General features: G+C 46.3%; 1 protein-coding gene across 3 annotated transcripts in view; it reads left to right on the top strand.

Annotated features, from left to right (window-relative positions):
* The first annotated feature begins 1914 nt into the window (after positions 1-1914).
* The window catches only part of epha4b (eph receptor A4b), a 128684-nt gene continuing 115437 nt past the window's right edge, over positions 1915-15161 (top strand). For all 3 annotated transcript variants that reach the window (XM_036966038.1, XM_036966037.1, XM_036966039.1), the window contains exon 1: positions 1915-2104. In XM_036966038.1, the coding sequence (XP_036821933.1) occupies positions 1996-2104 (109 nt within the window). In that variant the 5' untranslated portion in view covers positions 1915-1995. The remainder of the gene's footprint in view (positions 2105-15161) is intronic.

Genomic DNA, 15161 nt, shown 5'->3' with positions numbered 1-15161 from the left:
TATGTACGATAAATCCAATTTATGCACCACACCGAACACACTGCAACTGTTTCATTGGAAATGAATGTAATTATGGTGTACCGAAATGCTGCTGTACGCCTGCATTCAATATTTTCAACTGGTGTACACACTCACACACTCACACACACACACACTCCAACTAGCTAGCTTTAAGCTAGTTGAAAAGCGAAGCACATGCAGTCAAGTACGGAAAATAAGGCTAGACATCCAGCAAAATGAAACCATAACACCATACAGCGTCATTGCATTTTGGTACACCAGTGTAACAGTAAACTTTAGATGGTCCCCTCGCCAATACCCAGGAAGCATTGTTACCCATCGCACCACAGAAGCCGCGGCCCTTGCAGAGCAAGGGGAACCACTACTTCAAGGTCTCAGAGCAAGTGACGTCACCGATGGAAACGCTATTTAGCGCGCACCACCGCTAACTAGCTAGCCGTTTCACATCCGTTACACCAGAAGTACACTACATTAATTTCCAATGGAACGCTACGTTTGCCTTGAAGCATTGCGTTGCAGAGGCAGTTGCAGTGAGTTCGGTGTGGTGCATAAAATGGATGTATCAAAATATGGATCAAATTGTATGTGTAGACTACCGGCTTGACAGAAATGGTAGCAGAAGGTGAATGTTGGTGGATATGTGTGCAACAATAGTTCAACAGTCACCTTTTGCTACTATTTCTATCAAGTCCACTCATACAATTTGACCACACAGAACGCAACTGCCTCTGCAACGCAATTCTGCAGTTCCATTGGAAATGAATGTACTTTTTGTGTAGTTGGTTGCCTATAGCCTCGATCACACCTACGGCGTTATGCATCATATTCTATGGGTAGACGGCTTGACAGAAATGGTAGCAAAAAGTGAACGTTGAACTTTTGCTGCACTCATATCCAGATGATGCTGCGTACGATGTTATGCAATAATGCTGTCGGTGTGATTGAGGCGTGTCTGTTGGATGTTGCGGACACAATGGATGGAGGTTCTAATAAGGAATTCACTGGGGGGTTGACATCAATTTAGTAGGTTTACGGAAACAGAAAGAACACACGGGAAGCAAAGCGAGAGGGTTACATCTGTCCTGTTAAAATGCTTGTGCTCTCTCCGTGGTGCTGAATTCCCTGCCGGCTGTTTCGGTCTGGTGTGTTAAAAAGCAGAAGATTGAGGTTGACCTCGCGCACTCTCCCCCCTTCCCCACTCTTCACACACGCATTTAATATGACAGGCAGAAACCATGATTTATTCATTTAGACCCCCCAGAAAAATACCGACAGTCAGACACACACACACATCTTATCACAGCGCAATACACACATTCCAACCAGAATACATATCCATACAAGCATTGGATTTGAATCGGGAATCCATGAAACTGGGTTCTTCTGAGAGCTGTTGCCTGTAGCTGCTGTCATTCTTTGAATGTAGAGCAGACCTACAATGGTGAGCCTGACACAGGCAGTTTCCATGTAGGCCAATTATTGAGCCCCCCCAACTATCTCATCAATATTTAACTGCCCATTCAACTAAATTAAATAGGCCTATGACCGCTGGACAACATTAGCAGATACAACTCACTTTCAGTCTGAATCTTCAGATACCCTTGGATAAAAACCTTCTGTATCCATGGATAAAAACCTTCTGTAGGTTCTCCAAACCTCAGAGGTGTAGTGATGGAGATCGCAGGCCCGCGTGTGTCCTCAGAATAGCGTGTGTGCCGGTGTGTGTGTGTGTGTGTGTGTGTGTGTATGTGCGTGCTTGTGTGTGTCGCGACAGCGCGAGGTCTCGCGTTTCCACACCACCCGGCTCGCCCGAGATTGACAGCGCTTGGCTTGCGCTGGACCCTCCTTCCCGTCTCCTCCTCTTTCCCTTCTCTCTCTCTTTTCCTTCTCTGCTCTCATCCACTCATTCGCGAGGGCTCGCTCACCAACTCCACACGAACAGGGATGCAGCGAGCGCGCAGCGCAGCCTGAAAAATGGCACTACTCTTCCTTTGGATCTATCCATCCCTTTTGCTTTTCTCACCTTTTCTTTTCCACGAATTCGCACCATGTGAAGGCTTACGGAATTACCCAGAGAATGAAGGTAAGAGAGTGTTTAATGATTGTAACGGTTTTGACTTCGTGATTCGCTGCGAGGTGAACCGCGGAGGTTGTTGCGACTCCGCGGTGGCCGGAACCGTAGTCTCTCCGTTAAGTGCTCTGACCGTGTGGTCAGAATGAATCATGGGCCAGATAGGACACAGCGACGGAGAGGCATGGGAAACTGTTCGAGTATTCTCTGCTTGAAGTACATTGTATAGCACCGAGGCAATGCTGTGGAGATGTGGAGGCAATATGGTTTACGCAGGAGCAATCCTTTCACTTCTTGCACAACGTATAGCTTTTCTTGTAGGCCTACGGTCAATGGTTGGATACCCATTTGACCTATTAGATGCATCCAACTTTTATAAGGTTTGATAATAATACTGATGTTATTCCTAGTAATAACAAGCACAATTTGTCAAGTAGTCCAGGATTACTGTTCAATCTAGGCTACAGCAGTCGTGCAAATCAGGAGTAAAATAGCAATTACATTAATTTGTCAAGTTGCTGCTGAGCCTCTCACTTCGTTATTGTATTAACGTCGATACCCAGCTCAAAATTAGAGCAGACCATTTCCTGACAAATTACTCCACTCGTAAGTAACTACTTTAGAGACTCTTACAGCTCGAAACCGAAGGACAGGGCCTTTTTTTAGGTGGCATTGGATGCCAGAGTAGGATATGGTTTGGAGAGATTGAAACATGTGGATTTTGGCCCTGTGGTTTGGCAATGTGGTGGTGTTCATGCGTGATGTGTGTGCGTTACAACTCATCAGTTATGACTTGACTGTCCAGTTGTCCAGTTGTTTGATACATTCTGAAAACGGAGTTACGACATAATCAGACTATTATTCAGTAGTGAATGAATGTTTTTAAATGTTCTGGATTCAGGAACACCGCCCTTTCCCCGGATTAGTGGCGTGTGTGTGGCTTGAGCAGCCTTTACCCCGTAAGGTGTTAAAACAAAGCTTTCTATACGCTTGCGCGTGCTGCGCTATACATCCTATTGACAATCTATCTCTCTCTCTCTCTCTCTCTCTCTCTCTCTCTCTCTCTCTCTCTCTCTCTGTCTGTCTGTCTGTCTGTCTGTCTCTCTCTCAGTCTCTCTCTCTCTCTCTCTCGCTCTCTCTCTCGCTCTCTCTCTCTCTCTCTCTCTCTGTCTCTCTGTCTCTCTGTCTCTCTGTCTCTCTGTCTCTCTCTCTGTCTCTCTCTCTCTCTCTCTCTCTCTCTCTCTCAGTCTCACACACATACAGTCCTTGTCCATCCTAGCCTGTGGCCCTTAAGTGTCAGCCACATTGATATGTAAAAGCTACAGTTTGGCAGTCTGATGATTGATCTTTATATGTATTTATTCCACTCATTGACCTGATCATAATCTTCTACATTTATAGATCAAGTGTCAAGTTTATTATACAATATCATGGCAGAACAAGTTTAGCTTTTCATGAGAGGCTCCAGTGAAGTGAGTTTTGTCTGGTTGATGACAGTGTTGTTTGCAGTGAAGTGAGTTTTGTCTGGTTGATGACAGTGTTGTTTGCAGTGAAGTGAGTTTAGTCTGGTTGATGACAGTGTTGTTTGCAGTGAAGTGAGTTTTGTCTGGTTGATGACAGTGTTGTTTGCAGTGAAGTGAGTTTTGTCTGGTTGATGACAGTGTTGTTTGCAGTGAAGTGAGTTTAGTCTGGATGAGGACGGTGTTGTTTTTTAGTGAAGTGAGTTTAGTCTGGATGATGAAGGTGTTTGCAGTGAAGTGAGTTTAGTCTGGATGAGGACGGTGTTGTTTTTTAGTGAAGTGAGTTTAGTCTGGATGAGGACGGTGTTTGCAGTGAAGTGAGTTTAGTCTGGATGAGGACGGTGTTGTTTTTTAGTGAAGTGAGTTTAGTCTGGATGAGGACGGTGTTTGCAGTGAAGTGAGTTTAGTCTGGATGAGGACGGTGTTGTTTTTTAGTGAAGTGAGTTTAGTCTGGATGAGGACGGTGTTGTTTTTTAGTGAAGTGAGTTTAGTCTGGATGATGAAGGTGTTTGCAGTGAAGTGAGTTTAGTCTGGATGATGACGGTGTTGTTTTTTAGTGAAGTGAGTTTAGTCTGGATGATGACGGTGTTGATTTTTAGTGAAGTGAGTTTAGTCTGGATGATGAAGGTGTTTGCAGTGAAGTGAGTTTAGTCTGGATGATGACGGTGTTGTTTTTTAGTGAAGTGAGTTTAGTCTGGATGATGACGGTGTTGTTTTTTAGTGAAGTGAGTTTAGTCTGGATGATGAAGGTGTTTGCAGTGAAGTGAGTTTAGTCTGGATGAGGACGGTGTTGTTTTTTAGTGAAGTGAGTTTAGTCTGGATGATGACGGTGTTGTTTTTTAGTGAAGTGAGTTTAGTCTGGATGAGGACGGTGTTGTTTTTTAGTGAAGTGAGTTTAGTCTGGATGATGACGGTGTTTGCAGTGAAGTGAGTTTAGTCTGGATGATGACGGTGTTTGCAGTGAAGTGAGTTTAGTCTGGATGATGACGGTGTTTGCAGTGAAGTGAGTTTAGTCTGGATGATGACGGTGTTTGCAGTGAAGTGAGTTTAGTCTGGATGATGACAGTGTTGTTTTTTAGTGAAGTGAGTTTAGTCTGGATGATGACGGTGTTTGCAGTGAAGTGAGTTTAGTCTGGATGAGGACGGTGTTGTTTTTTAGTGAAGTGAGTTTAGTCTGGATGATGACGGTGTTGTTTTTTAGTGAAGTGAGTTTAGTCTGGATGATGAAGGTGTTTGCAGTGAAGTGAGTTTAGTCTGGATGATGACGGTGTTGTTTTTTAGTGAAGTGAGTTTAGTCTGGATGATGACGGTGTTGTTTTTTAGTGAAGTGAGTTTAGTCTGGATGAGGACGGTGTTGTTTTTTAGTGAAGTGAGTTTAGTCTGGATGATGACGGTGTTTGCAGTGAAGTGAGTTTAGTCTGGATGATGACGGTGTTTGCAGTGAAGTTAGTTTAGTCTGGATGATGACGGTGTTGTTTTTTAGTGAAGTGAGTTTAGTCTGGATGATGACGGTGTTGTTTTTTAGTGAAGTGAGTTTAGTCTGGATGATGAAGGTGTTTGCAGTGAAGTGAGTTTAGTCTGGATGAGGACGGTGTTGTTTTTTAGTGAAGTGAGTTTAGTCTGGATGATGACGGTGTTGTTTTTTAGTGAAGTGAGTTTAGTCTGGATGAGGACGGTGTTGTTTTTTAGTGAAGTGAGTTTAGTCTGGATGATGACGGTGTTTGCAGTGAAGTGAGTTTAGTCTGGATGATGACGGTGTTTGCAGTGAAGTGAGTTTAGTCTGGATGATGACGGTGTTTGCAGTGAAGTGAGTTTAGTCTGGATGATGACGGTGTTTGCAGTGAAGTGAGTTTAGTCTGGATGATGACAGTGTTGTTTTTTAGTGAAGTGAGTTTAGTCTGGATGATGACGGTGTTTGCAGTGAAGTGAGTTTAGTCTGGATGAGGACGGTGTTGTTTTTTAGTGAAGTGAGTTTAGTCTGGATGATGACGATGTTGTTTGCAGTGAAGTGAGAGAGAACCTCAGTGGTGTTCTGTCTGAATGTCACACACGCGTGGCATGACAAAAACAACGGTGTTTATAAACGGAGTGATTGCATATCCAACTTTTCTGGACCGAGAGCAAGAGGACCCGAGGCTTCTGCGCATGTGCGGGATTCATTTAATAAAGTTGGATCAACGCTGAATCAATATGTGCAAGATCACATAATGATAGTATTCTACGTAAAAGAACCAAACATAATAGCATAGTATAACGTTACTCTAAAACAAAAAACACCACCTCATATCATAATGGGCTTTTAGGATGATTGTGCTAATGTTCACATTTCTCTCAGTAATGCAGTCACAACTCAACAGCATGCGTCACAAGGCATAATATCTGCTTTGAAACAAAACACAGGTATGCTACAGTTTCTACACTATAGTGCTTTAACATTCGCTTCCTGTACATCATTCAAAACAACACTGTACATAACCAAGAGAATGTAAATGCATATTCCCATGGGGCGGGACGGGGTTCGTTTCCTACGGATCCGCATTCACGGCCTTTAAAAAAATCATCAAATGACTTCTGTGCATGATGAAACCTATTGGAAATGAAGGAAACGTGTTGATTTAGATACATGTGTGGGTAGGTTCTTCTATGTGTGTGTCATTTGTGTGTATGTGCGTGTTTAGTCCTACAATGTCTTGTTGATTCCAAAGACTAAAGAGGGAGGCAGGCCGATGAGCCATAGGTCATAGGTGAAGCAACAATTTCCTCTAGGAATGACATTCACTGTATACTGTTTGTGTGTATTTAGCTCAATTCTTAGTCCTATGTTGATGTCAGTATCCTGCTGTTTCCCTCTCATCCTCTGGCGAGTGGTCTAATTTGCAACTCCAAGTACACCATGTGTATGTGTTCGTGTGTGTGCCTGCATGTGTGTGTGTTTTCTGGCAATATAATCCAATGAAGTCTGTTTTCAGAGCCAAAGTACTCTCTGCTTTGTCTTTCCTCGCTGCAAATAAACCTCTATCTCTCTTCTGTTCTCTCTCCCTTGTTCCCTCTCTCTCGCTCTCTCGCTCTCTCACTCCCTTGTTCCCTCCCTCTCTCTCTCGCTCTCTCTCACACTCCCTTGTTCCCTCTCTCTCTCTCTCTCTCTCTCTCTCTCTCTCTCTCTCTCTCCCTTTTTATTTTTCTCTTCTCAGTCTAGGCGCACACGCTGTGATTGCTCGTGGAGCTCTGTGTGTGTGTATGTGTAGTTGTGTGTGTGTGTGTGTGTGTGTGTGTCGTTCTGCATGTGCTATTGTAAGCTCCTGCTGAGGCTAACAGAGGTGAATGTGATGTGATGACATGTGATTAGTGGTTTGAGTTGGTCTGAGCAGAGGCAAAATCCTTTAGGCTGTTACAGAGAGAGAGAGAGAGAGAGAGAGAGAGAGTCAGAGAGGTGTAGTGATCATGTGAAACAGCAGATGGCGCTTCAACTCACGGACACTCCCAGCCCTGAGGGGAGACTCACACCAGGGGCGCATTGAGCAGGACGCAATGTTTTGGAACGTTCAGATAGAAATACGCTATTTAGAACAAATTCAGGTCGTGCCTCTCTGACATGTACAATATGAAATCACATTGACTCTATTCGTGGCATTTAGCTGCTTAATGTTGTTGAATGATTGCAGGGTTAACATCCAGTAGGAACCAAACAGAAGTGGCATTTAGCTGCTTAATGTTGTTGAATGATTGCAGGGTTAACATCCAGTAGGAACCAAACAGAAGTGGCATTTAGCTGCTTAATGTTGTTGAATGATTGCAGGGTTAAATCCAGTAGGAACCAAACAGAAGCAAACGGGGGGAGCGACTACCTGAATTTGTCCAATGATAAATGCTTGCTTTCCTATGCGAAAATGTTTTCTACAGTGTGCACTGAATATGACCCAGGGGTCGATAAAGCTTGCCATGTCATACAGGAACAACACTTGGGGTGGCAGGTAGCCTAGTGGTTAGAGCGTTGGGCCAGTAACTGAACGGTTGCTGGATTGAATCCCTGAGCTGACAAGATAAATCTGTCGTTCTGCCCCTGAATAAGGAAGTTAACCCACTGTGCCTAGGCCGTCATTGGAAGTAAGAATTTGTTCTTAACTGACTTGCCTAGTTAAATGTGAAAAAAAAGGTGTATATTCCATTTAATGCTAGTTTTTAAGTTTGCATTTTACAAACGTCTATACATGTTGAACAAACCATCGAAGGAAAGCGACCCAAATACATCAGGATGATTTGAACTTTGACCAAGCTATCCAAAACAGCATGTATTACATAGATTAGTGGGGTTGAACTCCTAATCTGCTTAGTGTGCTTTACTGGTTTTAAATGACACACCCCCACACACACACACACACACACACACACACACACACACACACACACACACACACACACACACACACACACACACACACAGTTCCCACAAGCAATCACCAGTATGCTAAGTAGTGCCGATGCAAGCATATATAAAACAAGCATACACACACACACACACACACACACACACACACACACACCTCGAGTTCCTGGGGATCCTTATTTATGAGGGCAGAGGTCGTCTGTGGTTTAATTGCTTTAATCTATAATAGTTATCGGCAGGCCCATATCTCAGCCTGTGTGTCTGTGTGTGTGAAGGGGGAATTAAAGAGATTGTCTCCCCAGCATGTAAGGACCGTGACCTTGGAAAGGTGAGGACATTGATCGTCTCTCTTTATTTTCCTCCTCCTCTTTCTATCTCTTCTTCCTCACAGTCTTCCTCTCTTTGGTCACCCCTCTCTCTCTCCCATTCACCCTTACCTCTCCTCTTACTCTCACTCCTCTTTTTCCCCCCATTCACTCACTCTCTGTCTCTCTCCCTCCCTCCTTTTCTCCAAACTCACTCTCTGTCTGTCTCTCTCCCGTTCACCCTTACGTCTCCTCTTTCTCTCACTCCTCCTTTTCCCCCCATTCACTCACTCTGTCTCTCTCCCTCTCTCCCTCCTTTTCCCCCATTCACTCTCTGTCTCTCTCTCTCCCCACTCCTTTTCCCCCCACTCACTCTCTGTTTCTCTCTCTCCCCTCCTTTCCCCCACACTCTCTCTGTCTCTCTCCCTCCCTCCTGTCTCACCCTATAGCTGACCTGTACATCTATTACTTGTATTGCAGTTTGATAGGGAGCCTGGAGCAACAGTAAGACTGCTGTAATGATGTGTATAGAGATTCTTAGTACGGGTCACACACACACACACACACACACACACACACACACACACACACACACACACACACACACACACACACACACACACACACACACACACACACACACACGCACACACACACACACACACACACACATGCACGCACACCCACACACACACACACACACACACACACACACACACACACACACACACACACACACGCGCACACGCACACACTCATGCTCACACACACGCACACTCTCATCATTACCAAATGTGTTGCCAGAGGCTGTTCTGATTTGCTGGTCACAGTCTAATACTCTGTAGAGTGTATAATGTGTACCCTATGTTGGCTGAGAGAAGGGAGTATCAATATACCTATTTCTATAGTGGCCGTAGAGGAGCAATGTGATATCCGTACACAGCCAGCATGTCCCGTATTCACAATCATATTACGTCATCCCCATAATGGTAGCCCAGTGATGGTCATATGCATTTCATCTCCTTGTGGTAAAATCCTCATGCCATGATGCCATGTGTTCCTCCTTACAAAGAACCCATTTATAAGTAGGGGTCAATAATACCTTATGGCTGCAAGCTGTTTACGAATTAACTATGAGCCAGAAAGACCCTAGAAATCCCCCTTCTCCCCCAAAGGTCATGAGGTTTGTTTTGTTCCTCCTTTGTTATTGTTTGTTGTGGTTGTGTCCGTTGCTTCTTTTCAGAGCTCCTCTGGGCTGGCCGTTAGACGTTCTGCTCGCTTGCCCTCGTCTCTTCCCCCCCCCCCCCCCCCCCCCCCCCGGGGTGCTCTTACCCCCTCTCACCCCCTCACCCCTCTGTCTGTCTGCTGAGGCTCAACCACTAATGAGCTATTTGCTGCTAACCTCCCCTCCTCCTCCTCTTCTCCTGCTCTTCCTTCACCCCTCTCCATCTCTCTGATATCCCCATCCCTTCCTTCTCCTCCTCTTCTCCTTGATGTTCTCTTCTGAGATTCTCTGAATGGCCAGTTCAAACACACTCTTCTTCAAATCCTGCCCGCCTTTTCCTCTTCTCCTCCTCTGTTCTCCCTACTCCACCTCTTCCTCTTCTCCTCTGTTCTCCCTACTCCACCTCTTCCTCTTCTCCTCTGTTCTCCCTACTCCACCTCTTCCTCTTCTCCTCTGTTCTCCCTACTCCACCTCTTCCTCTTCTCCTCTGTTCTCCCTACTCCACCTCTTCCTCTTCTCCTCTGTTCTCCCTACTCCACCTCTTCATCTTCTCCTCCTCTGTTCTCCCTACTCCACCTTTTCCTCTTCTCCTCCTCTGTTCTCCCTACTCCACCTCTTCCTCTTCTCCTCTGTTCTCCCTACTCCACCTTTTCCTCTTCTCCTCCTCTGTTCTCCCTACTCCACCTCTTCCTCTTCTCCTCTGTTCTCCCTACTCCACCTTTTCCTCTTCTCCTCCTCTGTTCTCCCTACTCCACCTCTTCCTCTTCTCCTCTGTTCTCCCTACTCCACCTCTTCCTCTTCTCCTCTGTTCTCCCTACTCCACCTTTTCCTCTTCTCCTCCTCTGTTCTCCCTACTCCACCTCTTCCTCTTCTCCTCTGTTCTCCCTACTCCACCTCTTCCTCTTCTCCTCCTCTGTTCTCCCTACTCCACCTTTTCCTCTCCTCCTCCTCTGTTCTCCCTACTCCACCTCTTCCTCTTCTCCTCTGTTCTCCCTACTCCACCTTTTCCTCTTCTCCTCTGTTCTCCCTACTCCACCTCTTCCTCTTCTCCTCTGTTCTCCCTACTCCACCTCTTCCTCTTCTCCTCCTCTGTTCTCCCTACTCCACCTTTTCCTCTCCTCCTCCTCTGTTCTCCCTACTCCACCTCTTCCTCTTCTCCTCTGTTCTCCCTACTCCACCTCTTCCTCTTCTCCTCTGTTCTCCCTACTCCACCTTTTCCTCTTCTCCTCTGTTCTCCCTACTCCACCTCTTCCTCTCCTCCTCTGTTCTCCCTACTCCACCTTTTCCTCTTCTCCTCTGTTCTCCCTACTCCACCTCTTCCTCTTCTCCTCTGTTCTCCCTACCCCACCTCTTCCTCTTCTCCTCTGTTCTCCCTACTCCACCTCTTCCTCTTCTCCTCTGTTCTCCCTACTCCACCTCTTCCTCTTCTCCTCTGTTCTCCCTACTCCACCTCTTCCTCTTCTCCTCTGTTCTCCCTACTCCACCTCTTCCTCTCATCTCTTGTCCTCTCTTCCACTCTTTCTAGTGGTCTCTCCTTTCTCCTCTTCTCTCTCTCCCTCCCTCCTCTCCTCTTCTGCCCCTCTCTCCCTCCCTCCTCTCCTCTTCTGCCCCTCTCTCCCTCCCTCCTCTCCTCTTCTGCCCCTCTCTGCAGTGCTGACCTATTATTTGTCTTAATTGAATTTGTCTGTTTCCCTCCCTCCCTCCCTCCCTCCCTCCCTCCCTCCCTCCCTCCCTCCCTCCCTCCCTCCCTCCCTCCCTCCCTCCCTCCCTCCCTCCCTCCTGTGGTGTGTATAGTGTTGGAGGGTGACCCGTGCTGTGGGTCTGAATGGCAGTATTAGTGGGACTTTAAACAAACACCATGCGGATGATTTGGTTTGGCTTCTGTGTGTTTTTGGGCTCAGGCTTTTATTGACCAATGCCCCCTCCTCTTCACCCACTCTCTTTTTCATCAACTTTGTTTCTCTCTCTCCCAAAACTCTCTCTTCTTTCTCTTTCTCATATTCATTCTCTCTCCCTTTCCCCCTTCTCTCTCACTCGCTCTCCTTCCCTCTTTTGCCCCTTCCCTCCCTCAACCTCTAGTCATGCTCATTATTAAGTTCACGGTGTGTTCATGTCTGTGACCATGGCTGGGCCATTAGAGCAGCTTGCCTGTGGTCAGTCAGTCAGTCAGCCAGCCACCCGGTCGGTCAGTCAGTCAGTGAAGTGGTGACAAGCTGTCCTGATTTAAATTGTGGATTCTCCATACATGTCTGGACTTGTCTCTTTCCTACTGTCTCCTATCTGACACAGTCATCCTCCACTCCAGCTGTGTGTAGCCATAGGCCCGTCGCTACTACTCACTATTCTAGCTCAATTTACCCTCCTGTGACCACTGTCTGTGTGACAGCTCTGAGACAGTGTGTGTGTGTGTGTGTGTGTGTGTGTGTGTGTGTGTGTGTGTGTGTGTCAGCGTTCCGTTGGGGTTTAGTTTGACCTTTCTCTGTGCTCCGTTGGTTCCGCAGACGTTCCCTCTTATAGAATATGAACACTTGTTCCCCGAAGACTGTCTGACACACACGGGCGCGCACACGCACACTGTAAAACCCCCAGCTATGAGAACGTATTGAAGTGTGCGTTAAGAAAGAAGAGCTTCTATTTCTTTGAACTCCCATGTCTCTATGTGAACGTGTCTGTGTTTTCAGACTGTGAGTCGGTGGTGTCTACGTATATACGGTTTGTTGTTATTTTCTCTGGCTGTGATGGGGGAGACAGCGACAGCGGTAGCAGAGATTTTTTATAACTAAACCAAGATAGACCACAGCCTGCCGTTTCAAATGGGAACAAATGAGTCATAGCGGGCAGAACAAGCAAGGAGGTGGGCAGAGCTAAGCAAGAGCTAGCGAGATCCTATTGGCGTGTTCTAGCATATATTTGCATATTTTCTGTAGGGAACGCCTACTCTGTGAGGTGCGCGTGTGCAATACATTTTATTTGCCTTTGCACTTCTTCCAAACAGCGCAATTTTTAAAAACCTTGTCAAGGGTAAAGTAAAAGGTTTTTCCACTCTGTTCGTAAAACGGTATTGAGATCAAATGTTTCATCGATGAGATAATTAGCAGAATGTCGGTCAAAATCAATCTTGTTCCATGTTCTCCCACTGTCGGCCACTGGACTTCCTCTCACTACCATATTTGGTAGTGAGTGGAAACGCCAAGCGGAAGCCTCACGTTCATACATCCGGTGAAATATCTGTCTCATTGTTTTATCTATGGTGGAAGAGTGGAGTGTGTGTCACAAATAATCTTGTTCCCGCGTCACTGGCTGGATTTTGTGTTGTGTGTGTGTGTGTGTGTGTGTGTGTGTGTGTGTGTGTGTGTGTGTGTGTGTGTGTGTGTGTGTGCTGTTCCTCGTTTTGTGACACCTGGAAAGGGCCTATTAAAAAACAAGTGTCTGAATCTGACTGCATCTCTCAGTTCCACTTGGCAGCCAATCGTGGGGTTTTCCATACATACGCACACGGGCGCACACACACACACACACACACACACACACATACACACACACACACAGCATGCAAGCAGCAAACTAGGGCAGAGCTCTTGTCATAGATTGTCAGAGGACTTCCCCACTACTCTGCCACTGTAGGCTAACGAAAAGAAGAGAGGATCCTAACAAGACTCGTTTACTACGGTGATTGACATCTCTAGGAAAGAGGAGGGAGGTGGAGAGACTCACAACACACCATCAACCCTGTGGGGGGGCTGATTTGACCAAAAATTAGGGAGAAAAACAACCACAACTCTTCAAAAAGACGGAGGGCACTTAGTCCAAAAGGAGCTTTCATTACTGTAGCTCACAGTATTGCATCCTTTGGTTATACAGTAGAGGATAAGGAAGGAGGTGAGAGGAAGAGAGGAGAGGGAAAATGAGAGGAGTCCAGCTTGACTCCAATTAGATCCTAATGTTCAGAGCGCTCCAGCCGGCCTCACTCCCTCCTAACTTCCCTCCTCTCATCCTGCACTCTTCCCTCCTTTGCCAATGTGTTGCTCTGATGACACTTTCCCCCGTTCAACTGTGCGTTCATTCGTTTTTCTATAGAAAGGAATGGAAAGTCTGTCAGAAGAGACTACCGTGTGTGTGTGTGTGTGTGTGTGTGTGTGTGTGTGTGTGTGTGTGTGCAGGTCTTATTCTGCGGTCTGAAAGATTTTTGGCAGGTAGATCAGAGCTCCTCTTTGCCCAGCCAAAGCAATGGATTGGAGAGAGAGAGAAAGAGAGAGAGAGGGAGAGGGAGGGAGAGATGGAGAGAGGGGGAGAGAGAGAGAGAGAGAGGGAGAGATGGAGAGAGAGAGAGAGAGAGAGGGGGAGAGAGAGCGAGTGAGAGATGGAGGGATCAGTCTTAGCAGAACTTCTCTGTACCCCCCCCTCTCTCTCTCTTTGTCTCTCTCTCCTCCTCTCATGTCTCTCTCTCTCCACCATGGTGTTTATCAATAAAAGGTTTGGAGACCTTAGAGACTGCGTGAGGTCACAGTATTCCCTGCAGCCAGGAACGCTGATGGAGTCTTAACAAGGCCGGGAAATTAGACGGAATGACAGAGAGCAGGAATGAAAGAGGGGTGAAGTGAAATAGAAAGAATAGATGAATGAGCGGTAATGGAGGGGGAATGTGGACCAGAGAGAGAGAGGGGCCAGAGAGAGAGAGGGGCCAGAGAGAGAGAGAGAGGGGCCAGGGTGGGAGTAGGGAGGGACCTCATTCCTCATTTTTAGTGTGCGTAAGAAACTGAGACAGTAAGATTGTTATATAGGGTCTAAAAGGCCTTATGGTATGCTTTGGGGGTGTGCAGCTGTGTGATACTGTAAATGCTAGGTTAGGGGTTTGGCTTGGTATCGTAGTTTAGAGGTGTTTGCCATGTGGAACGGGAGAGAGTCAGATTGCTCTGACATATCCCCTTGCCGTCTTTACGCTCGGAGAATGTAGAACTCACAGCACGGTGACAATAATCAATAAAACAGCGTGCTACTATGTCACCAGACCACTCTCAGTGTGTGTGTCTGTCTGCTCGTGTGTGTGTGTGTATCTATGTGTCTGTGTGTGTGTATGTGTGTGTGTGTATCTATGTGTCTGTATGTGTGTGTGTGTATCTATGTGTCTGTGTGTGTGTATGTGTGTGTGTATCTATGTGTCTGTGTGTGTGTGTGTGTGTATCTATGTGTCTGTGTGTGTGTGTGTGTATCTATGTGTGTGTGTGTGTATGTGTGTGTGTGTATCTATGTGTCTGTGTGTGTGTGTGTATCTATGTGTCTGTGTCTGTGTCTGTGTGTGTGTGTGTGTGTGTGTGTACGTGTGCGTGTGCGTGTATGTGTGTGTGTGTGTGTGTGTATCTATGTGTCTGTGTCTGCGTGTGTGTGTGTGTGTGTGTATCTATGTGTCTGTGTGTATCTATGTGTGTGTGTGTGTGTGTGTGTGTGTGTGTGTGTGTGTGTGTGTTTAGGGAAGCTTCCACCAGGGCATTACCGGGGAGATTTAGCTATAGTGGGCTGTTGCAGACATGAACCTACACGATGTTAACCCTAAGATGATAACTGTAGCGTCAACTGGCCCTATTCTATTCCCCGTTGAATATTCCCATCATTGATTATCTTGACACAAAGTGCTGTT

This window comes from Oncorhynchus mykiss, chromosome 28 (genome assembly GCF_013265735.2).
Source record: "Oncorhynchus mykiss isolate Arlee chromosome 28, USDA_OmykA_1.1, whole genome shotgun sequence".
NCBI classification, from domain to species: domain Eukaryota; kingdom Metazoa; phylum Chordata; class Actinopteri; order Salmoniformes; family Salmonidae; genus Oncorhynchus; species Oncorhynchus mykiss.
This window is presented reverse-complemented; position numbering and strand designations above follow the sequence as displayed.